The following is a 23,214-nucleotide window of genomic DNA, read 5'->3' as shown; positions in this document are numbered from 1 at the left end:
TGTTATGGGGCCCTGCTCTTCTGGAGGCAGCTGAACACCTGCCTGCCTATGGAAAGCAGTGAATTAATCCTGTGTTTCGCTCTGCTTGTGCACACAGCTTTTGCTTTACCTATTAAACTGTCTTTGTCCGAACCCATGAGTTTTCTCACTCTTCTGATTCTCTCTCCCATCCCACTGGAGTGGAGTGAGTGGCTGTGTGGAGTTGGGCTCCTGGCTGGTATTGATCCACAACAGCCCTTTTCCTTCCAAAGTGCTGGAATGTAAAATGCAAGCTGTGGTCTCAAGCAACACAGTGATTTTACTATTTCTAATAATGGTAGATGAAGATAAGGAAAAAAACAGAAAACACAGCAGTGTTTTGTATGTAAACACTTGAAATGGATTTATTTTTAAAAAAATCATTTTTACAGTTGAATCATACAGTATTCTTCTGTACGCCTTAAAATAAAAGCCTCCAGCTTTTAAAAATGCTGCCCAGTACAAAAGTGCTAATGTAAAACTGTAGTGTTTATGTATAGAAACCATCACTACACATCACTAAATATCACTCTAAATAGTCTCTTCACCAGTATCAAGGTGTAGAGAAGAGATGGAAGATAAGACTTCATAATATTTAAGGGCTTTCTTCTTCAGTTCAGTCTTCTTCAGTTCTCCTTACAGTTCAGTCTTCAGGAGCTTCAGCGCTTTCTGCATATTTGAATACACTAGAAATGAAATATTCATGCATGTTATTTTTGCTGCAACTTCCTCTGCCAGCAACCAAAAATGCTGCAGAGATAATGTCATTACTATTAAAGCTTTTAATCACATGCCTATTGCTATAGGGATTCAGATGCACTTACTCTTCCAAGCAACTTGTGAATGTCATGGTTTAATTTTGACTGGTGAAAACTTTCATTAATGCAAACGCATGGACAGAGACTGGAGCTGTGCAGCAGGGAGGGAGGGCTGTAGCAAGCATCTTTCCCTGCTCCCAGAAGGTCTCCTGACCTGGCCTGTTAGAACTCGTGTGTGAGGGTTCTCACCGTTGCTTGCAGTGAGCACTGCTGAATTATGCAAGTTCCTACTGATGTACGCTTGCTTTTAAAACAGATGGATGCTTAAGGCTCCAGGGCTCTGCCATAATTTTCTTCATCTCACTGAGTTTAAGTCTAGCATCTTGTTTAATTTTAATCCTGGTTAAATGTCTTTCAGCAAGTACGGATTGTGAGAATCTGTAATGCCTGGTGTTATTCCTTATCACATGAAAAATGTGACTGCTTTCAGAATATTTTCAGAATGTGTCAGAACACTCTACTTACACAGTGAAATGTCAGAGGGCTCATATGCATAGAGACGGTTTGAGTATCTTCCAGTAATATCTGCTCTCACAGTCAGGGAAGGGTCTGGGGAAAAAAGGGTGAGAAAATTTGTAGAGGTTAATCTTCAAGCGGAAGGAAATAAAAAGAAATAAACCTTTCTGTACTCCTGCTTGCTTCCTAAGTGTTTCTGTGAGACATGTCTGCTTCTGCTGACTAAGAGATTGTTCTAGGGTTACTGACATTTCAGTTTTAAGTGTTGTGTTTGCGGGTTTATTAGGAACGGGATGAGCTACCCATTCCAGCGACTGTGGCATCTTGCCATTGAGAGGAATGCTGGACCTGTGAAGGTGGCTGGGATTGATTCAATATTTGATTCACAAAACCAACTAGAACCTTTGTATTTCTTGTGGAATAAATTCCTGTTAATCAGCCTGAGGATTTGAGAGGTATGGTGCAGCAGGGGCTCTGTTCTGAGATCATCTTTGATGCTTGAGGTACTCACCTATGAACAAAACCCGAGGGACATACTGGCCATCAGGTGCAAGATTCTTGTCTGTGGTTTCATACTTAAAGAAAACAGAGAAGGTTCCTAGTCAAGGAGGGCATGTTACATAAATAGTTTTTTCCTTCACTGTACTTTGGGTTATGAAATCCAGCTCAAATAATACTTCTTGCAGTTTAAGAAATTAACTGGGATGCAGTTTTTTAACAGCTGGAATTGCAAATTGGTAACAAACATTCATGTTATTATTGAACTTTACATTCCCTCACATTTTGAGTTTATGATAGCTACAAATGAAAAAGACCTACTATCAAATCTTTTATGCTTCAGCAGTGGCCATTTTCCTAGCCAACCCTAGCTATTAAGTTAGAAAAACCGTAACTAAAAGCAGAACTTTGTCTCTTTCATTTCATTAAGTGTAACTGGGGAACTTACCACAAGGTTCAGGAGAATGAACTTTTCAGCCAGTTTCTGTATATCTTTGTGTTCAGCAAAGACCTTCTTGAGGGCTAGAGTAGAAATAAATGGGAAAGAAAATTGAAAAGATGCCCCTGAAGTATATTGTCCTCCAAAAATAAATTGAAACAAGCTGATGAAACAAAATGAGAATTTCCAGTTTACAACTGCAGCAAACAAAGATTTTCAGTTCATCCCACTGGAACATGATCCACTCATTTATATTCTGCATTAAAGAGTAATTATAATAGTGCAAAATGTCCCATCTTCCTTCAGACAGTGCAGTTGGCTCTCAAATTTGTTTGCTTAGGTTTGAATTTGAGCATCTGACCCTTCAAACCTCCTGTTCTCCTATTGTGGTTTCTGGCCCCAGTTCTTAAGGCACTCGATAATACAGCATGTAGGGCTTCAGACTGAAATGTTTGGAAGGGTTTAAATGCTTGTACAAAGACCCTTCTGGAGTTACTGGAGCTATGGATGGATGCAAAGGTCTTGCCATGTGGATTGACTTGCAGGAAGGAGGGCCCTCAGATAAATTCAAAGACCCTGGGAAAAGAGCAGTCCCAGTTACCTGAAATCCTGCAAGATCTCAGTTTCAGCCTGGGTTGATTTAGTCCCTGGCTGGATTCAGTCTCAATCACTGATAATATTGAGAGCTGAATATGTCCTTTCCAACAAATTATTTCTCACTACTAGTCTTGCTGTTGGTTTTGCTGATCTGTCAGAGGTCAAACCCTACTGACCTGTGCTCATTTCTCTATCTATTCTATATCATGCAATACTGAGTTACCATTTTTATTTTATTCCTACACATTGGAAAACACCTTCGTGGTACAGTAACTTGAAGAACACTCCCCATGCTCATGCAGGCTAGTACTTCACTAAGGTTTAATCAGAACAGTGGCTGATTTTAGATATTTGGGGTTTTTTTCCCCAGTGCAAAAGGATTACCTTGGCTGTGTGGGCAGTCTTCCAAGTGGTGGATAATCATCAGGGGTTTCTGGCTGGAAAAGAAGAGCCCTCGTTAGGACCGGGGGAGGCACGGGGGACTCAGGGTGGACACTGTGGGGCTCAGGGTGGGCGCTGTGGGGCGGGGCGGGTACCTGTGCTTTGCCCGGAAAAGCGCCTCCTCGTAGGTCTGCGTCCAGATGAGCTGGTCCCCCCATCCTGCGGGAGGGACAGGGGACACACACACCCTCAGACAGCGCCCTACAGGCGGGGCCGGGGACCCCGGGTCTGAGCCCTGCCCCTGCCCACCTCTGCCAGGAGGGGCTTGGAACAAACCCGCTGCCAGAGGGCTTTAAATCAGGAATGAAGGAGGAGAGGGTGCTAGGAAATACTAGAAAAGGTTTTGCAGAATGAGTTGCAAGAAAATGAATTTTTTAAAACAGCATAGTAGCTGAAATATTCACAATATTGCACTTTTAAAAAAAAAATGGTGGGGAGGTGGTTCAGTTATTTGTTTTTTACCTCTGGAGAGTGTCTGAGGCAGTTTTGGCTTAACAGTAGTGTCCTTTGTATCCTTCTTGCCTGCATCCTTTGCCAGAGCACAGGAGATGACAATGAGCAGCAAGAACATGGACACGTAACTCTTCTCCATGGCTGCTCCTGGAACAGGTGAGAGAAACTCCCCGTCATTGTGGTGCTGCGGTGAGGCACGCAGCAGATAAGGGCAGGGTAGGTAAAGCAGCAGGTCAAGTCACAAATATGCGGCGGGGTGAGTCAGGGCTGAAAGGAACAGCTTCCAGGCAGGGGCCTGGGCTTGGGGGCACGGGAGCGTGAGGTTTGCCTAGCGAACCGCCCTGAAGGACCCGGCTGCTTCCCACTCCCCTGTTTGTGCCGTTGTGCTGTGGCCCTTTTAGGATGTTCATGTTTGTTAGTTTCTCTTTCTTCTTTTTACATATATTGAATATGCTCAGTAAAATAACTTCAGTTGCGGCAGTTCCAAAAGTCCTTGCAAGTCCTAATAAGTTCACTGTTCTACCTTGATCTCCCAGTGCTAGAGTAACTCAGCAGCAGGTGCTGAAAAATTAATTTGTCTCAGCTCTTCCCCCATTTTGCTGTGGGAGCAACCCAAATGAGAAGTTAGAATGTTAAGCTAGGCTTTACAGTGAACATTAGCATAGACACAGCTTAATGGTGTTGTTGAAGCTTCCAATCCTGTCTTTTCCCTTAAAAATATCATTTAATCGTCAAACCCAGCAGAATCTGTAATAAAAAGAGTGGAGAGGAGTTGCTGTGTGACAGAGCGAGAACTGAAATGGAGTTTGAGGGTGGAAGCAGCACAAAGCAGAGAGCTTTTCCTGAGCCAGACTAGGGCATGGAGACCAGACACATCTGATGGAAAGCTCCTCAACATTTCAGCTGAGTTGTTTCTATGAAGGGGAAAAGCACTTCAGCAACATGACCCTATGTTTTCTCATTATGTTTCCTCCTAGAAACAATATAATGGGTACAAAAAGCAAATTTAAGATATTCTAAAATCAGTACAGAACATTGAAGAGATTCATAAAAGAACCAAAACCAGACCAAAACAAAAACAACCCAAGAAAAAAGAAAAAACAAGCCTACAAAAAACCCCCCACCACAACAGTCTGGCTGACTTTAAAGGTCAGACAATGAAAACTAAACTCCAGGGAAACAGAAGTGTTTTTCCAGATAGGAACTGCAGGAGGAGACATTAGCTGAGTTTCCATGAGCAATACAGTGCTCTTTGCTACTGGTGTGTCCAGTAGAGCTCAAACATCCATAGAGTCCCTGTTTCAAGGCTTTGAAATACAACTTTTGCAGCAGACTGCTTTTCTGCCCTAAGAAAAGTTTCCTTGGCAAGGAAGAAAATTGCATGAAGTTCAATTAAACTCTGTGGATTGTCAGGGTTGCTTCAAGAATTGTTTTGGCTAGAGCTGTATGGCAGAAGTAATGCTTCTTTAAAAAGAAAAAAAATAAAATAAAAAGGGATGGGACAACCAGGAAACTGAAGATCAGGCACATTTTAGGCTGTTGTGGAGGCAGCATGCAGAAAGCAAAGACAGAGGAACATTAAACCTGCTCCTTAAAAACTGTGCCTCTGGAAGACTATGTGCACTTTTGAAAAGCTTTCCAAAATAACCCCTCTTCTCCCGTTTTTTTAACCTGCAAAGCCAGTATTTCTCTAGATGTTTTCCTTCATAGCAAGCCGTGCTGGACTGTGCCTGCTTTGCTGCAGTCTTTTCTTTCCACTGATCAGATTCCCCATCCCCAGGTAGCTCTGGCTCACGGCTCCCCCTTCTGAAGCAGGGAGTGTGCAATGCCTTACCTTGTTTACTCTCCCAGACGCCTGCCAGGATGCGAAGGTGTTCCTGGTTTCAGCGTGAATGCTGCTGTTCCTACTGCCTATTTATGCACCTTCACACCCCAACTCCACCCACAAGCTTTGAATTTGAATACTACTTTCGGAGAGCTAAACTTTCCAGTTTTTCCCCACCGAAACATTCAGAGTTAATTTTGTAATTAAATAACATTACCATTTCCTGTCAGACGCTGTATCTAAAGTTCAGAGACATTTCTGTAGGCTTTTGGGATATTTCTTGAAAGGTGATTTTAAAAGACTGGCAAGGATCCAAGTCCAGGTAAGCTTAAGTCAAGACTCCTGATTTGCCTGAAGAGTGATTTGTCTTTTTTTGATTGGTTGGAAAATCAGTATGGGTTGCTGTTCTTTTAATCCTTAGAAAAAGTTAAATTGATGACTCAGAACTGTGGATGTTAATTAAATTAATAACTATGCACATTATACAGCTATGTGTGCACAATTGCACATATAACAGCACATAGAATTGTAATCAAACCTAAAAAATTTTGTAAAGGTCTCCAGAAAAATGTGTTTGGAAGCTAAACCAAGAAACTGTGCTCATAAGCAGAGATCTAAGCCAACATTTTTTATTCAAATTCCACAATTAATTAGTTGTGGAGACATTTATTTTTACCTACAACATGAACACCAATCATCTTAGGTTTCAGATACACATTTAATACAGTGCAATGCTCAGGAAAATGAAACCTGGATGGTCATTCCCACTGCTGCACTGACCACACACGGTCCTTCCGCAGAGGTCAGTGCAAGCCTGTCCTCAGCAATATATGTTGAAACTAGGGCATGTTCTCCTTAGTGCATGCCTCATATATTTCAGTGAGATTAAAATCACATGTTCATGGGCAGTGAATACTTAACATTACTCAGCTGGGTGGATGAAATCCATCAGATATGGATTTTCCTGTTTGAAATTCACTGTGCTCTCTGATGGCTGCTAAAAGCACCCTTTTGTTACAAATATACTTGAGAGAATTAAGAGCTTTGGATCTTAGTGTGGATTTGCTTTGGTTTCTGTTTTTTTTTTTTTATCACGAATAGTAATTAGGAAAACAAAGTGCAGAAGCAAGATGGTGAACTCAAGCAAAAAATAATTATTGAGTTCTACCATGCTTTGTTTAGCTGCTTAATGTATTAGGAGGGTGAAACCAAAGCTCCCAGGCATATCAGTCATTTTAGCTGCCCTTTCTGTATGTTTCATGAAATAAGTGTGTTTTCCTGAGAGAATTTGCATATACATTTCTTCTTCTCCAGCACTTGTCCCTGAAGATTTAGAGATGTAATTTGTTATCTTCTATATTGTCTATCCAAACCACATCCACTCAGGTTTTGTTCTGAAACATATACCAAAAGTTTCCAAGGTCCATATTTTGACCTGGGACCACTCACTTTGGACAATTTAGGTACATTCTTAATCCACTTTAGTCTAGATGCAGAAGTAAACCTTGGGTTACCCATTTTGGTCTCAGCTTACAATTCATAATTGTAATGTAACGCACTCTTCGCTGACTCTCTTCTCAGGTCACACCTAAGAGCATTTGGTAGTTTTAAAGCCTGTAAAAGAAGTTCTAGCTGCTCTCTGGTGATGTGAAGAGATAATGAGTAGGTGGGTTCTCGCTCACACACCGTATAAAAAAATTGGATTTTGTCTAAAAATGCATCCTCAAAGCTACGCCTCTACCTGCTCCTGGCTCCAGCCTTAGATATATCTCCATTTCATTTGCACCTTTGCTTTCTCCTGTTTTCAGGAGATGCATTTACCTTAGCCTGTTTCCACTTAGCCTAGTTCTGCTCTGACAGAATTGTTTCCTATAGGAAACTCAATAATTCAAGTACAACTACTCACAGGGGCTTTCCTGTCAGCTCAAACCCAGTGACCCCAATGCAGATAGTTTGACTTGTCTCTAAACCAGCCTTGTGCCTTGTTAATGAAGAGAAAGGCAAGCTCAGTCTTTCCCACAGCTCCTGCTCGGGACACTGAGACTGTACCCAGCCACTAAGTTTCTTCTGGCCTTTTATAATGGGTTACTTTCTCTGCCTCAGTGACTAAATCCTGCAGGAACTCCAGAGAGCTTTGAACAAAATAGGACTATTCCAGAACGTTTTCTTATTTTGCTATAAAGATCTGGTAGACCCTATTACTGTTAATATTTAACATCTTTACAAAACTAGTCATCAGATTTTTAAGATGATTTTGGTTCCCCTGCTCTGAGATGCCTTTGTTCATTGTATTATACAGAAATTTGCACAGCTTCAAATGGCTGATGTTACATCTGTTCTGAAGGCATTCTCTGAAGTGCTTTGTTTGTCCTTGTTTTTTGTAATACACAAGTTTCAGAATTCAGGCATTTCTCCTAATTTCATAATAAACACGTTTCCAAGTCTTATGATCTACTGCTTAGAATAAATATTGGAAATTTACATGGGAGGAATGCGAAGTAATGAAAGAGATGTGTAGTCAGACCCACACTAGCAATGCTCTGAGTCAAAGCCAGAGACAGACAGATCTGGAAACCATCAATCTTCCAGTGCTCTTAAAGTAGTAGTATATTGTAAGACATTGTGGTTGAAAGCAGACAAAATTTATTTGAGCACTGGTCAAATTTCTGTTGTCAGTGCTTTAACCACATGCAGGTTTTTATCACCTGAAAGCTCTTCGGATGAAATTTGACTCAAATTTCTGGAAAGCCTTATACCCCAAAATTTAGGAACAGAGACACCCTTTGACAGCTATGAGAGATGCAGGTCCCATTTTGTTTCCTTCTTGCCCTGAAATAGTTCAAATCCTTATCATGAGTATTAGAGGTAGGTGCTGTCCGGATTGGGAAATGCCATGGTGATTGATGTCCCCGGTCACACAGGCCAAGACTGTTTATTTGTATAACAGTCACTTGTGCTGGAGCAGGCACTGGATCCCAGGCCTGCTCAGCTGTGATCTGTTAGGTAAGAAAGTGATTTTTCTCACACTGGCTCAGGAAATATTTGCTAACACTTGCAAATGGAAAGCACTACTAAAGGAGAAACTGGTATCTTATAAGTGGTCCAGACATTCTCCTGAGAGTTGGAAGGCCATGGTTCAACCACCCCTTGTCTACTTTATTTTCATTATTACAAAGCCACATTTCAATACATGGGTGAAAAGACAAAAATTCAGCAGATTTCTTTGGCTGAATATTTAAAGCTGGTAACTGTAGCTCAGGTAAATTTTTGCTAGGAATCTGATGATTTGTCCTGAAGAATGATGGTTTTCCAAACTATCCCAACATTTTCCTCTTTTTAGCTGAATAAATTACTCAATTAACTTGCAATACCTACAGTTTAGTGGTAATATTTTTCAAATCGGCTAGCAGAAGAGATTCTAAGGATTTAAAATATGATAATCTGATTCTTTAATTACTGCTTGCAAAACAAAAGAGCAATCCATGAGGATTTTGATATGTCTGGAGGCATTTTTTTCCACTTACACATGGATGTTTATATTACAAATCACCACCATTTGATACAGGCTGTTGTGAAAAGCATGGAGCATCCCTTATATAGTTTTAGATAAAGATGTGGGTTTGTCATGTAGCGAGTTCTTACACCATACTCCGTTTTGAGTTGTGATGCACTGAGATGTCTGGAAGGCATTGCTGAATGACATGTTTTAAAATCACTAAGTCATTTGAAGACCCATATTAAATATATTTGCTCTTGTATTGTTTAATGCCCTTTTCACAACAATAAGGAAACTGTCATGGTCTATTACACCAAGGAGTTTCAAGGATTTCAGCATATGTGGAACTTAATTGCTCAGTTGTGTTTGGTAAGAGAAAGCCTGATCCTGGTAGCATTTAGGTTTAACTTTGAAATATTTTTTTCAGTTCCACAGGCAGGCAGCAAATGAGTGAAGAGGGATTCTGTGATGAGAGAGATTGGGAAGCTGGGAGTGTACCCCAACCTGTGAAGAAGACTATTTATCTGGTCTTCTTAACTGGGCAAGTCAGTTAGGATCAGCAATGCCTCATGTCTGAAATTCTTATACTGAAGTAAATGCATTTTAATAAATTTAATAAATTAAAATAACTAGCTGTGTCTAAGGCCAGAGAATTCGCTGTACTACAAAAATAAATGACTCCTTCCCTGTCTGAGCAACTGATACTCAAATTTCAGTATTGCTTGAAATCTGTAAGCCAGCACTTTCCTATGTTGTTATACCTCAATATATGAGAACAGTGGGGAAAATATTTACGTTTTGAATAGTTTCTTTTTGTACTTAGTATCACACAGGCAATTTTTAACTAGCCCCTTTCTGTTAATTAAGCTGCCTTCTGTTTCTGGCCTAGCTTGGTCCTTGAATGATAAACTCTATTACAGGCAAATAGCTGAGCCCCAATGTTCATAATTCAACAAGTCTCCCAGAGCTGCCACCTTGCTGTGGTCTTTCTGTAGGCCTTCTTTGTGTTTTTTTGTTCTTATTTTAAATTTATGTTTGTTTATCTGTAACCCAGACCCTCTCAGTTCTCCTCGTGCTTTGCCTCAAAGATCAGAAACCTCTGGCTTCTAGTGAGGATCAGTGACGTGATGTCCCAGATCTGACTCTAGAATTAATGGTCCTTAAGTAATATGTGATGGGATTCTCTTTATTCTCTTAATTCTTGCTTACTTACCCGAAAGTTTGCAAAGATAAAGATAAAGGATTCCATCCTGTTCTTTTAAATTTTTTTTTTTTCAATGAGCAGTAAACACATCTCAGTGAAATTCCAGCTGAAACCACTGACACAACTGCTTTCTTAGCCCCACTGTGGCTTGTGTGCTAATATATTTTTTAAAAAAACATTTCTTTTGCTTTGGGGCCAATATCCCAATCAGCATGACCTCTGCAATGAAGTGTATGCATTCATTCTGCTGATTTTCTCTCTCTCCTGGTATTGTTGGTCTTTTTCTCCAAGCTGTGAAGACTCTGGTGGTGTTGATACTCTCTGGCCTGCATGATGTGCTCCACAGAACCCTCCATCTTCTCCCAAATTCTTGACATTGCCTTGGTTTCTGTATTCATCACAGAATGTGCAGCTTTAGTCAGCCACACAGACTGCACAGTTTTAGTGGACTCCAGTGCTGAGTCCTTTCTGCAGCAGGTCTCACAGCTGCCATGCCTTAGATGTTCCACCACATCCTCACTGTGTCCATGCCATGGTACCATTTTTCTCTCTCTGCTTCAGTCTGAACCGGGTAGGGATCTTTGCTTGGACAGTTCTAGTTGCCTTGTCAAGCTTAAATCTGGGATTTAGCGGCCTCATTTCTGAGCTGGATTTTCCAGATCCTGCATATTATATTTTTATCTGTGTCTAAGCCACAAAGTTGTAAAACTCACTCTCCACCTTTAGACCAGGTATAAAATCCTTGATGTTTTCACCGTCTTATTTTACCTTTTTTTTCCCCTTACTTTTTCTTTTTTTGTGGGGGGGGAGTGTGGGGAATATTTTTTTCATCTTTATGAGGAGGATAGTGTACCACTGGCACAACTTACCCAGAGAGATGGTGAGATAACTCTTCTGTCAGGTTTCAAGGAGTTATTCAACAAAATTTGATTATTAATGCCATTATTCAGTGGTCATGCAGGGGGACAGGGTTGGAAAGAGTACTTTTATCCAGCCTGACCTTCGACTGTTTGTAACATGAACTTTGAAATAACACAGCGCCCTGTTCAGCTGCTTCATGCTGAGAGGTGCTTCCTAATGCAGAATGTTGAACGCACTTCTGAAAGCTTCTCACTACAGTCCTTGTCTGCAAATATTGACCTAATTTAATTCCTTTTGTTATATAGTATGCTAATGACGTGTTGCAGACCACTGCATTACCAGCAGGACAAAGAAAGTGAGGGCACATTCACAGTTCTGGGTCCAGTTCCGAGCTCCCCCGTGCAGGAGATATGCACATACTGGAACAAGTCCAGCAAAAGGGTTCAAAGGTGGTGAAAAGATGGAACATCTGTCATTTGAGGAGGGGCTGAGAGAGCTAGGACTGTTCAGCTGCAGAAGAGATGGCTCAGGGGGATCTCATCAATGTGTATCAATACCTGATCATGGGGACCTCCTTGTCCAGAGGAAGGCCACAGAAATGATCAGAAGGCTGGATCACATCTTCAACAGACTGATTTGGGGTTTTAGCCTTGAGAAAGCTCTGGGGAGACCTTACAGCATCTTCCAATACCTAAAGGGAGCCTACAAAAAGGCTGGAGAGGGACATTTTTCAAGAGGGTGTAGGAATAGGACAAGGGGTAATGGCCATAAAATGAATGAGAGTAGGTTCAGATTAGATATTAAAAATAAATTCTTTACTGTGAGGGTGGTAAAGCTGTGGGACAGGTTGCCCAGAGAAGCTATAGATGCCTCATCCCTGGGAGTGTTCAAGGCCAGGTTGGATGGGGCTTTAAACAGCCTGGTCTAGTGGAAGGTGTCCCTGCCCACGTCAGGAGGGCTGGAACTAGAAGGTCTTTAAGGTTCCTTCCAACCCAAACCATTCTATAATTCTTTGATTCTAAGTAAAGAAGAAAAAGCCAGACTCTTCTCTGACATCGAGTGACAGGATGAGAGTCAATGGAAATTCAGGAAATTACATGCAGATATAAAGTAGAATTTTTTTCCTTTTGTAATGTGAGGATGATTGAAGACTGGAACAGGCTGTCCAGAAAAGTTGTGGAGTCTCCATCCTTGGACATATTCGAAACTCAACTGGGTATAGCCCTGAGCAACCCGCTATAGGTGACCCTGCTTTCAGCAGGGGACTTGGACAAGACAATCTCCAGAGGTGCCTGCCAAATTCAACAATTCTGTTGTTTGGTGAATCTACACATGTAGTATATATGAAAGAAAGGTTAAATAGTACAAAGATGAACTTATAATTGGACCCACACATATCCTGCTCTCAGCTACACCTGATCTGTTGCCCAATATAAGGTAAATTAATGGAAAAATGCCATACTATGGTCACAGATTAGAATATTGTTGCTTCAACAGTAATGAATGGTTATTAACTTTTACCCGTGAAGTGCTCATGTTTCACAATGCTGTGGGTCATACACTGTACAAATACAGTTGTAATGTCCCTATCAGGATAGCTACCTGGCTGTTCAAGCCAATTAGAGTGACTTAAGGCAACGTGTACTTAAAGTTTTGTTTAAAAGTTACGGCCTGGAAATGGTAAGCTCCCGCAGGTGGTGACACTAAACAAGCAGTATCAGTCACAGGGAGCTGATAGAGGATGGGTGCTCCCATTCTCCTGCTGGCACAGTTCCAGCTGATGGCTTGATGATAACGTGGCTCTATCTTGGAATTCAAATGCAAAATGCTCATTTTAAATTGCTCTTTTTAAAATTCTTTTTGGAGGTGGCATAAACAGCGCTATCCCAAATCTTGTGAAATACTTAGTTAATAGTGGTCAAAAGGCTGATAGCACAGGAACTGGGACAGAGCAGCCATCTCTCATTTGCCCTCCCTCTCCACAAGGTCATTCCAGCAGCTGACAATGACTGAAATAGAGGCGAGCTTAAGCAGTATGGTCTTTTTGCATCCAGCTGTTCCCTGTATCTAGTTCTATCACTTGAAGATTCCCTAGGAGACAGGGAATTCCCATATAGTCAAGTCAAAGGTAGTCTGTATGCCAAAAAATTGTGTGGAAAAAGATGGAGATGGGAGTATGATCTGAAAGCAGACCACTTAAAAGTTGACCACTTCATAAGGAGCCGTACATATGTAAAAATGCACATACTAGAGTTCCTGTGTCAGTTATTTGTCAGGAGTCATTTCTGCTTTTAACATGTCCTAATGAGAATAAAAAATAAGGTGTAATTTCTTGTTTTCTGTTGAAAGACAGACTGCTTTAGCTAGCTAGGTTTTCAGAGTTGAATGCGTTGAGTCATTACAAACACCAGCAGGCTGGGATTTCAGTTCCTGCACTCCTATTTCATATCATGCAGCTGCTGGAGCTGCAGAGCAAACAGGCAGCTGGTGGAGAGCTGCCTGCAACCAGCAGCCTCCTACATTTTGCAGGTGTTGCTGGGCAGAAGTAACTGGGGACCAGTTGGTAGCACCCACCTCCTTTCTGGCATGAGTGGAGGGAATATAAATCAGCAGCGCAGGAAGAATGGAGGAAATGCCTGTCTTTGCTTGGCTATTGTGGAGCTCTGCTGTTTGCTGCTTCGGTGGGTTGGTTAGCAGTGCTGAATCCAAGCTGCTAATTCAGGACACAGTGCTGATCCCTCCAGTGAATCTAAGTTTTAAATGTCAAATATCTTATCAAAAAGTTTAAAAACAAACTGAAGGTAATGGATAGCAGTCACGTAGATGATGTCAGTTATTTGGAGAGAAGCAATTATTCAAGGCTATATTCATGTGGGTGCCACATGCCAAAAGACCACAGGCATGGGAGCCAGTAAGTATTGCTATTATTTTCATTACATGTTTATATGGTAGGTGCTACTTTCACCTGAGTAAATAATAAACTATCAACAGCTTACAGGCGTCACTATCTATTCTAGCTCCCTGTACTTTCTAACTGAAAATCCTAAAAAGCTAAAACTTATTTGCAGTTTTGGATGAGCTTTGTGTGGACACTTGGATATTGCAAATGTCACGTTGTGTTTGTGCAGAGCTGCTCTCTATGGTTAGGAGCCGAGACCTTTGGCATGATCTCCAATAAAATCTTCCTTTTTTCCTCCTCTTTTAGAAGAAAAGGTATCTCTCAGACAGTGGGTCCAACTAAGGATAGTTTTGAGGGGTGTTCCTTATACTTGTATTTCTTCTTTCTATTGACCAATAAGATTGTCACACCTGTACTTCCTTGCCAACTTCCGGGTTGATGTGTGCAAGAGATCAGCATTTAGCTTGCTTGAATTTGTTTCTCATGTAGTTGCTATGCAGAACCGGTCCTACGTTTTTGTCTTAACTGTCCTGGCTCAGCCCAAAAAACAAATAACATTCTTATAGCTTGTTAATTAAAGTAGAGTCATCATAAAAGCCAAAGAATTACTGTAAGCAGTAGCAAGCTGCATCTTGAACTTTGAGACCATCCTTTTGTTGATTGACACTGCTATGTCAATGAAACTTAAGCATGAACACATCGTAAGATTTTTCCAATTGTCTCCTTGAGTCAGTCAGATTCGTTTTGAAATAAAAACACCCCATTTTTTCCTGTTAAATACAGAAAATGTAGGCATATAAAAGTCCTGATACGAGTAGCTCTACCTTTTAACTATTTCAGTTGCAGGCTGTAAGAGATTCTGGGAGATACCTTAACATTATGAGGCACTCCAGCAAAGTCAGTGGGGCCATTTGTCATTGCATGTGCATTTGTCCAGTAGAGCTTGGGTCTACATTACTCACAGGCTTTTTAGTTCCTTTGGATTTGGGAAATGAGGAAAAAGAGTTTAATTTAACAAATCTTTTTCAGATAATTGACACATGACTTGGCAAGACTAAAGATGCTTAAAAGGGCACATGGTGTGATTCTTCCTATTCTTCTCCTGTTCAGGGCCAGAAGTCGAACTTTGATGAACTTTGTGGGTCCCTTCCAACTCAGCATATTCTATGTTTCTATGGTCAGGTTAAAAGAATAAAGATGTTAATTTAAAAGAAGAGGTGTTAAATTCACAAAAGTCTGGGGAAAATGAAACTGGTGCTTTTTGTTTACAGGCAATTTAAATTGAAAAGAAAAATTGTTCCAGGGGTATTATTTTTACTGCACAATCATAGGGTTTTCTTCCTGTCACTAACATTGCTCACATAAAGAATGACTCCTTTTGCTCGGCAGCACCTGATTCTATTAGCAAAGACCCCTCCAGGAAAGTCTTAAGAGTTTTGCCTTCATGAGAGTGCACCATGTTGCCATGTTTCTTTCCTGTTGCTTGTTTGGTGAGCAAACAAACCTTCTGTGACTTCATTCAGTGATCTGGTTCGCATTAAGCAGAGAGACCTCAGCTTCCAAATTCTATATGCATCTGTCTTACCGCTATTTCTACAAATTTTAAAGTCAAGCTCTGCTCTTGGCCACTTGTCAAAAGGCCATTTTTTGGTTTTTGTAGAGGAATGCTAATGTACAAGTCAGGCCTCATGTGAATCTCAGACTGAACACCCTTTGCTTTTTCTGCTTTTACTGCATCAGCTGGTATGATAAATTCAGCTCTCCTTGCAAACTGCTTTATATAGAAACCTTGCTTGATAAAATGCTTTGGTTCAAGTGGAAGGTACATTGTGGTGGAACTGAATTCTGTAAAGCCTTCTAACTAGTTCCAGAACAGTGCTACTCTCCAATTTGCTTGGTTGCACTGAAATCTGCCTTGTGTACGAGTCTCACCCAGGATGACTCGCAGACCTGGCGAGCAGGAATCTCTAATAGCAGTAGCCCTGGGCGTTGGTTCTCTGCTCTGTGGCACCATAGCAATTTGGGAGTGGCTTTGTTTAATTAATAATCAAAATATCCTACTTACTACCTTTAGTTTGACTAGGGAAGTGGAAAGAGGGGGAGAGAGAGCGAGAGAGAGCGAGCAAGCCTACCTGTAGCGTATAACAGTAAAGAGGTTTAAATATTATGGCAGATAAATGGCAAAGGCTTTATTCTATCCATGAAGGGAGATACCCTTTTACTTTCTCTCTGTGTGTTCTATGCAAGATGGTATTGCATTCTGAATGTGTTGGAGAGGGCATCCTAAGGCAGGAACGCAGCTCTCAGTCAGCAAATCTGAGATGGATGAAAGTTAGTGCTGGGTTGACTCTTCTGGTTGAACAGTAGCTTGCAGCTAAGTTGTACCAAAAATATTGCTGCAATTCTTCTAACAGGAAATGAATTGGATTTAAAACTAAAAGCATATAAAAGCTCCACCCTAAAGTTTTGGGGGTTTTGTTATCCTATTCTATATTTTAAAGATTGTGTTATTGTCCAGTTCACACTAAGTCGTAAACTTAGCAAAGATATTAATGAAAAACCCACCAGCATCTCTTTGCCCATTTGCTACAGGTGCCAGGGTTGATATTTTGGAAAAATTAATGCACATTTGGAGGCTGGAGTAATAACACTAGTTCTTTTTTCAGTGGAGCTGTCCCTGCCTTTGGGCCTATTCGTAGGTTCTGCACCATGCAACTTCAAAATAACAGTGGAGTCAGATTCAGGCCACTTTTTTTTCATTCATTCATTTTATATTTTTTTTTCAGACTTCTGCAGAAGAATGAAAACTGTGATTTAGGCAAGCTTTTTAGAAGGGGAGGCTGGGGATCCAGAGAGTTATTTGTTGTCAACCAAACATTTTAAACAAAAAAAGTAATTTTAAAAACACACGCTTGATCAAAGACTTGGATTTTTCTGTGTCAAATTGTCATTTTGCAAAAAAAAAGAAAAATCTGTTCGGATATGAAAAATAAGATTTTTTGCAAAATTTCTCATTGAAGTAAAAATTGGTTTAGAAAAAGTAATTTTTTTGGCTTCACTTCCCAAAATGAGACTGTCACAGAGGATTGCTTGTGCTGTTTCTGCTTGTGGAGATCCAGTAAGAACTGGCAGTGTGAAGAATTCTCCAAGTGAAAGCATGAGTCAGTTACAAAGTCTATGTTTTCGAAAGGACTTAACCAGTTGAACAGTCTGGTGGGAGATTGGTTAGATGGAATTGGTTAAATCATAATCAGATGGTGGGGTAAGGTATAGTATGACACATGAAATTTGTAATTTTCCATAGAGTCTCCCACTCTTGGTAGAAAATCAGATAATAGATTTTGGCTTACAGAGTAAAATGGAGAATTTAAGGGCTCCTTGAAGTGTAGTGAGGCTTTTAAAAATGTTAGAACAAAAGATTCAATTTTTAAAAATTGCTATTCATTCAACCTGCAACTTCAGGACAAAATGCCACTGAATTCTGAGAAGTATCAGACTCAACACTTGTATCTACAACCCGGATTTGCATTTTGTGCCTACCATTTCTAAATTTACTTTCTACTAAGTCACTCTCATGTCCTTGTTGATTAGAAACACTTTGTTAAACATGGTTTAGGTGTTTAGCACTGCACAATGACTACAGCTTTTACCATTCTGAAGGAGTTTGTTTTGGACATGAACCTGGGTCATTCCAGAGTTCTTGTGGGGCATCTTAATATGACATCTACACTTTGAATCCAGTCTTTCTCTGGGGCTCTACCATTCACGCCTCCAAAGATGAAATCAAATAAGCAACTGTAAAGGTCTAAAATTAATCATATACATCAATTCAGTTACAAAACTGTGTCAATGAAATGGTGTCAGCAAACGATTACTATTTTAATAACAAAAAGAGAAATTATATAAATGGAGATGTGAGAGCACAGGGTGCTTGTGAGGTTGATGGAGTCCCCTATGCCAGAGCTACTGGAGCAGAGTGTTGTAAGTACACACAGCAGTGAAGGAATTGGCAGGTCACAGCACAGCCACACAAATGTCTGGAAAAGCTTCTCCTTTTGGGTGGTAAATCTTAGCTTATCTGATATAATACTGTGCAAAAATTGGCCTAAGCACCACTGGGGTTATTTGGGACAGAGGAGTGATCATGTTGTCAAAATGACAGATGGAATGCACCAGTCTTCCCATTATGGGTAATCAGTTAACTGCTTAGCTAGGTGCCTTCATTCCTACAGTCTTTTTCAGTCACTGAAGAACTTCCCCTTTCTTCTCAGGCCAGCTTTGCTGTAGTGCTGAGTAGCCCTTCTTTCACCAGGTCTATATGAAGAGTTTCACTTCTGCCAGACATGGTTTTAAAGTTAAGCTGTCTGAGGTACAAACTTTGTGTCATGTGTGAGTGCTCAGCTGTGTCCTGGTTCCTGTCCAGTTCCTGGGGTCTGGCTTTGAACAGAAGTGGCAGCTTAGAGTGAGATCTCAGCCCTTCCCCTGAATGACCTGGGGCATGACAATGCATATGTGTGTCATTATAACCCTTGGTTTGAAAACAATGTGGCTGGGCAACATTTTGTTACTGACTCAAGTTTTTAAATTCATCCTTAATTTTTCCCAATTACAGTGGTGTCAACGTTTAATAATCTTTGAAATACTGTCCCTGTGGCACAGAATATGGAAATATAACTCAATATAATGCAGGGGTGTAGCAGGTGTGTGCTCAAGCATCCTGAACAGGATGTGTTGGCGGAAGTGTCCTGGAACTACCTTCCTCTTAATTCCTGCATTTAGCTCACTTGCAAAGCTAATTGGATATAGTTTCTTCATGTAAGCAGTGGCTTGGCTTGTACTTCTACTTTGTTTAATGACTAATCTCTTCCAATCTATATATGTTTAATCAGGAGATGACCTAGGTCAGATAATAAGTCTGCTGCAGATGTTCTATTTGCAGCATGTTGTGCTAAGCAATAGCAAATCTATTGAGTATTCTTGTAATGCAAATCCCTTTCAAATCACTTTTACTGATGGAGAGAAAACGTGTCAGCTTGTGAGTGGCTGCCTGCCTATTCCTGACTGACTTGATGTTTTCAAGAACAGTTTCAGGGAATAAATATACCCATGCTATATTTATCCATGACAGTTTCAATTTGTCAAGCTCCTGCTAATTTAAGTTGCAAAGAACTTCCTTTAGTATTAAGCAATTATTTATACGTTGATTAGTCTTAAATAATTTGTCCTAAATCTCAAACCTGTCCCAAATCTTGTGTACTTTTATTCCTGTTTACTGTTTCAATTAACGCAAATCTCCGTGTATCATTAAAATCCAATCCAGAAATTGTTAAATCTACATTTTAAAAACATACATCCATCTATCCATCTATCTATCTATCTATCTATCCATCTATCACTATACACATGCAGACTCCAGAAAGGACAAAGGGAGGGTCTTGCCAGAGCAGTGATGCAGAAGGCCTCTTTTTCAGTTAATATTTGGGAACAGGAAACCAGCTTCTTTCATGGTGGTCATAATTTTAGACATTTGATAGCCATTAAGACCACTGCTCACTGTTGCAAAATTGAAAAGCCTCATGGACTTCTCAGGTTTTTTTGTGAAGAGGGACATCAAGACTGTCCATCAGAGGGTCTTTCCATTGTGGTCAACAGGCAACCCTGCTCTCCTCTGTGTGAATTAATTCTGAACAAGTAAGTCATGCCTGTAACTGGGGACCGCCAAGTTGGATGAATCTGCCCACTGACAAACGACACGCTGTCTCATTACAATGCCTGGCACGATGTCAATGATGTGGTTGGTGCTCACTGAGATCACTGCTTCTCTGGTGGAGGGCAGGAGGTCAGCCCTGCCAGCCCGGCCTGAGGAGTGCCTCAGTGCTGGCTCTAATTGTGCTGCTGTGGTGAGGAGCTCAGAAATGAGAGACTGAACAATTGCACTAAGCTTCTGCACTGGCAGGACTATTGGGAGGTTTTTCACATGGTAGCCTGTTCCACAAAGCCCTTAAACATACCCACGCTGGGGGATGGCTGTAATTCTGATCCAGGCTATTTGTTTCCTTCTTGCCTGATTATTGAAGATTAATATTCTGCCTTCTTGCCCTCTGTAATATTCTGGTCTTGAGGGAGCATACGAAACAGCTTATCCTATCAAATAAAGTGATAGGGAATGATTCTTGAATGCTTGATCATTCTTGTCATACTGTTTGACAACTCTTTTTGTGTTGTAAATGTGCAGTAAGACCTTTGATCCCTGAGCTGGTCATGTTAAGTTCACAGCTCAGGCTGAGGCCCTGCTGTGCATTCAGTGAAGGTTTTGTATCTGTGGAAAAGAATTAAGGGACACAGACTGCTTTGTGCAAACCAACCTGGGAGGATAGATGTGTTCTGGAAATTAAGCTTAAGCTGTGCCTCTGCAGAGGGAGTGGCATCTCTGTGCAGGCTGGCTGCTGCTGCAGCTGACCACAGCTTTGCCTTGCCCTGTTTGCTTAGCTGGGTGGATGCTGGAGACAAGGAGAAAGCAGATAGGAGCTTGGACTGGTTTGCCTGCCATGCTCAGGGTCCTCAATGAAGCAAAGGAGTCATCATGTGGTGAAAATGGAAGAAATGTGCCCTGTGCTTTCTGTGCCAAAAAGGGAGGGTGTGGTGGTCACTGACAGTTCTTCCTGCCTGGATGCACTTTTGTGGTGGAGGAGGAAATAAAGAGTCAGGGCAGTGATACACATGTTTATGGTGTGAACTTCCTGTAGTGTAGGAAAGGATGCTGTTATCTCCCACAAAGCCTCCCACAAACTCTGTAGGAACAATTGCAACCACTCCTGACATGACTAACCCTGAGCAACTGCTTAGCAGAGTCCAATAGTGAATAGCTGCATTGTGAAGGGCTTGGCCCACTTCTGTTCCCCCAGGTGTTTCAGAAAGAGGGATCTCTAAATGAAGATGAATGGAATCAGTAATATAATAAACCAATGACAAAGAAATGTTGAGCAACAATCAAAACTCTATGCACGGGCTGGAAGCTTGCTGTCATGGATACATGCCCATTTCTGGGTTATTTTAATTCTGCAACTGAATTTATAATTCAGAAAAGCACAAAGTGCTGTTTTAGTGAAAAAAACCCCCATCATACCTATAGTTTTACCTAAAAATAAATGTTTTAGTTATAGCAGTTTTTCTCTGGTTGTGAAAACTCCTCTGATTTATGAGTATTAGATTATGTGTCCTGATGATAAAATAATTTTCTAGTCATTTATGAGAGAAATTCACTGGAGAAGTATTTCCGTATTTATACCCCTTGCTGTAGAAACTACATTATTGACTTCTTTGATACATTTACCAGCTCAATTAATCCAGGTGGTCTTCCTTTGGTCATGCCCACAATTCCTTTCCTTCTTCATCCCAGGAAGGACCAAGACATAGGCACAATCTACTTACGTAAGGGAGCTGAATGGCCTGGAGATATGAGGGAGAGAACAATGTGTAATCACTGTAAATGCGGAGGCCAGATTCCAGAGCTCCTTCCCTAGCAAATCTGTGCAGGGAAATGGCAGTTTAAAGTAACTCAGACCAGCATCTCTTTGATGTAAAAACCTCTTTTTTTTTCTCTCCCCGGGTATAGAGTGCATGGAAAAAAGAATCTAAGAAGGCACATTTTGCACTGTTGTTCTTTACAGCCTGTGTCACTCCATCTTCCACTGAGTAGGACAAGACTATATGTTACAATATTTGTCTTAAATACCTGTCAGTGATGACCCTCCCTTCCCCAGGCAGCCACTGACAGCTGACTCACGCTTTTCTCCTAGAGAATGACAGCCTCAAGGCTTTAGTTTCTGGCTTAATTCTGGCTCGAGTTCAGGAAAACCTCATTTAAGACATACAGAGGAAATTTTCAATGAATAGCTTATCCTTCCTTTCTCTTCTGTCTTCCAAATTCAGTCTTACTTTTGACATTGCTTTCTTTCATGTTTTTCCTCTTAAATCAAGGGAGGATAAACATTTTGTGCAGACAAGGTAACAATGACCAGGTGAATTGAGATGCATGTGCACATTTTAAAAACGAATTAAAGAAGTGTATCACTGTTATGTTCCTTAGTATGCAATGTTTTGCAATAAATTAACTCATGATTTAGTAGCATGGGTTGCTAAATGATCATGCCCAGCTATAGTCTCTCTTGCTGTCTTATCCAAATAATTGGTTGAAACATAAAGATGAATATTAGGTCTATATGGTATAAGTGGTTTTGTCAACATGAAAAGGAAAAAACACAGCTGTAGAAAGAGAATATATTTTCAAGTGTAATGTGTAGAATGGCTACACTTATGTAAGTTGCTTATATAAGTTACCACTTACTTCATCGATTTACACCTAAAATTAACGAAGAAATCTGCATTTCATTCAGGATCTACTCTTGCCTAGCATTGTGACTTCAAGTGTATAAAAGCTGTCCTTTCTCCATTAAACAAGCTAATCTCTATTTGCTGTTCTACTCTGGTTTCACAAAGTCTACCTTATATAGGAGATGAATTTGAAAATTTTCTGTGATTATCACACAGTAATTGCCATGGTAACTATGAGGATAATTAGAGATGTTTTTTTTGCCTGAAGAGGTGCATGAAGAAGTGATTAGAACCAACATATGCCAGGAGGAGGCAGCCTTTCTATATCAAGTTTTTTATAACAAGAGATTATAATCTCTCACAATTTAACTGCAGAAACACACTGGCAATATTTTTGATGTTTCATACAGTAAGTTTATATCCTTCTTATAGATAATAAAATCAGTCATTAAAAATACTACCTCCCAGTACAGGAGAGACAGCATGTTCCAGACAGGTACTTGCATTGCATGAAAGCACTTGATGTGTAGCTAAATCCCAGGGAGTGTTAGGTCCTCATGAGCTTGTGCACACTCCCCTTCAGGTACCAATTGGGAATTCAGGCATCTGTTCTAACCAAAGCACTTCATGCTAACAGCTAATCTGATTTTGGGGTCATACTCCCAAATTAGAGAAAATAACCCAGAAGAAAATTCAGGACTCAATAACTAGTTGCACACTGAAGACCAAGGCTCTGCTCTGAGGCAATTGTTCTCCAGTTAAGAGAGTTTTCTCTAAGAAGTTAGCTTCATATTTGGCAGATACAGTGCCAGGCCTGTATTTCTCCTGCCACCTGCCTCAGGCTGTAGTGGATACTCTGCCCTTGAAACATAAGC

General features: G+C 40.7%; 1 protein-coding gene across 1 annotated transcript; it reads right to left on the bottom strand.

The window, feature by feature from the left end:
• Positions 1-352: 352 nt before the first annotated feature.
• Positions 353-5,647, bottom strand: AGR2 (anterior gradient 2, protein disulphide isomerase family member). The gene is made up of 8 exons (XM_032110491.1): positions 5,555-5,647; positions 3,730-3,867; positions 3,363-3,426; positions 3,211-3,263; positions 2,239-2,312; positions 1,804-1,867; positions 1,302-1,385; positions 353-704 (listed from the first exon to the last, which is right to left on the bottom strand). Exons 2-8 carry the CDS (start codon positions 3,857-3,859, stop codon positions 655-657), a joined length of 519 nt encoding a protein of 172 aa, XP_031966382.1. The 5' UTR covers positions 3,860-3,867; positions 5,555-5,647; the 3' UTR covers positions 353-654.
• Positions 5,648-23,214: the final 17,567 nt, after the last annotated feature.

Source organism: Corvus moneduloides, chromosome 1, assembly GCF_009650955.1.
Source record: "Corvus moneduloides isolate bCorMon1 chromosome 1, bCorMon1.pri, whole genome shotgun sequence".
Taxonomy (NCBI): domain Eukaryota; kingdom Metazoa; phylum Chordata; class Aves; order Passeriformes; family Corvidae; genus Corvus; species Corvus moneduloides.
The sequence above is the reverse complement of the archived record's forward strand: the minus strand, read 5'-3'. Positions and strand labels throughout refer to the sequence as shown.

Excerpts from the sequence above, each read along its gene's own strand:
- AGR2 (XM_032110491.1), bottom strand. The coding sequence starts at position 3,859 with ATGGAGAAGAGTTACGTGTCCATGTTCTTGCTGCTCATTGTCATCTCC. Across the intron at positions 1,868-2,238 it reads TCATTCTCCTGAACCTTGTG|TATGAAACCACAGACAAGAA; the intron begins GTAAGTTCCCCA and ends GTTTTCTTTAAG. Across the intron at positions 1,386-1,803 it reads CCCTCGGGTTTTGTTCATAG|ACCCTTCCCTGACTGTGAGA; the intron begins GTGAGTACCTCA and ends TTTTTTCCCCAG.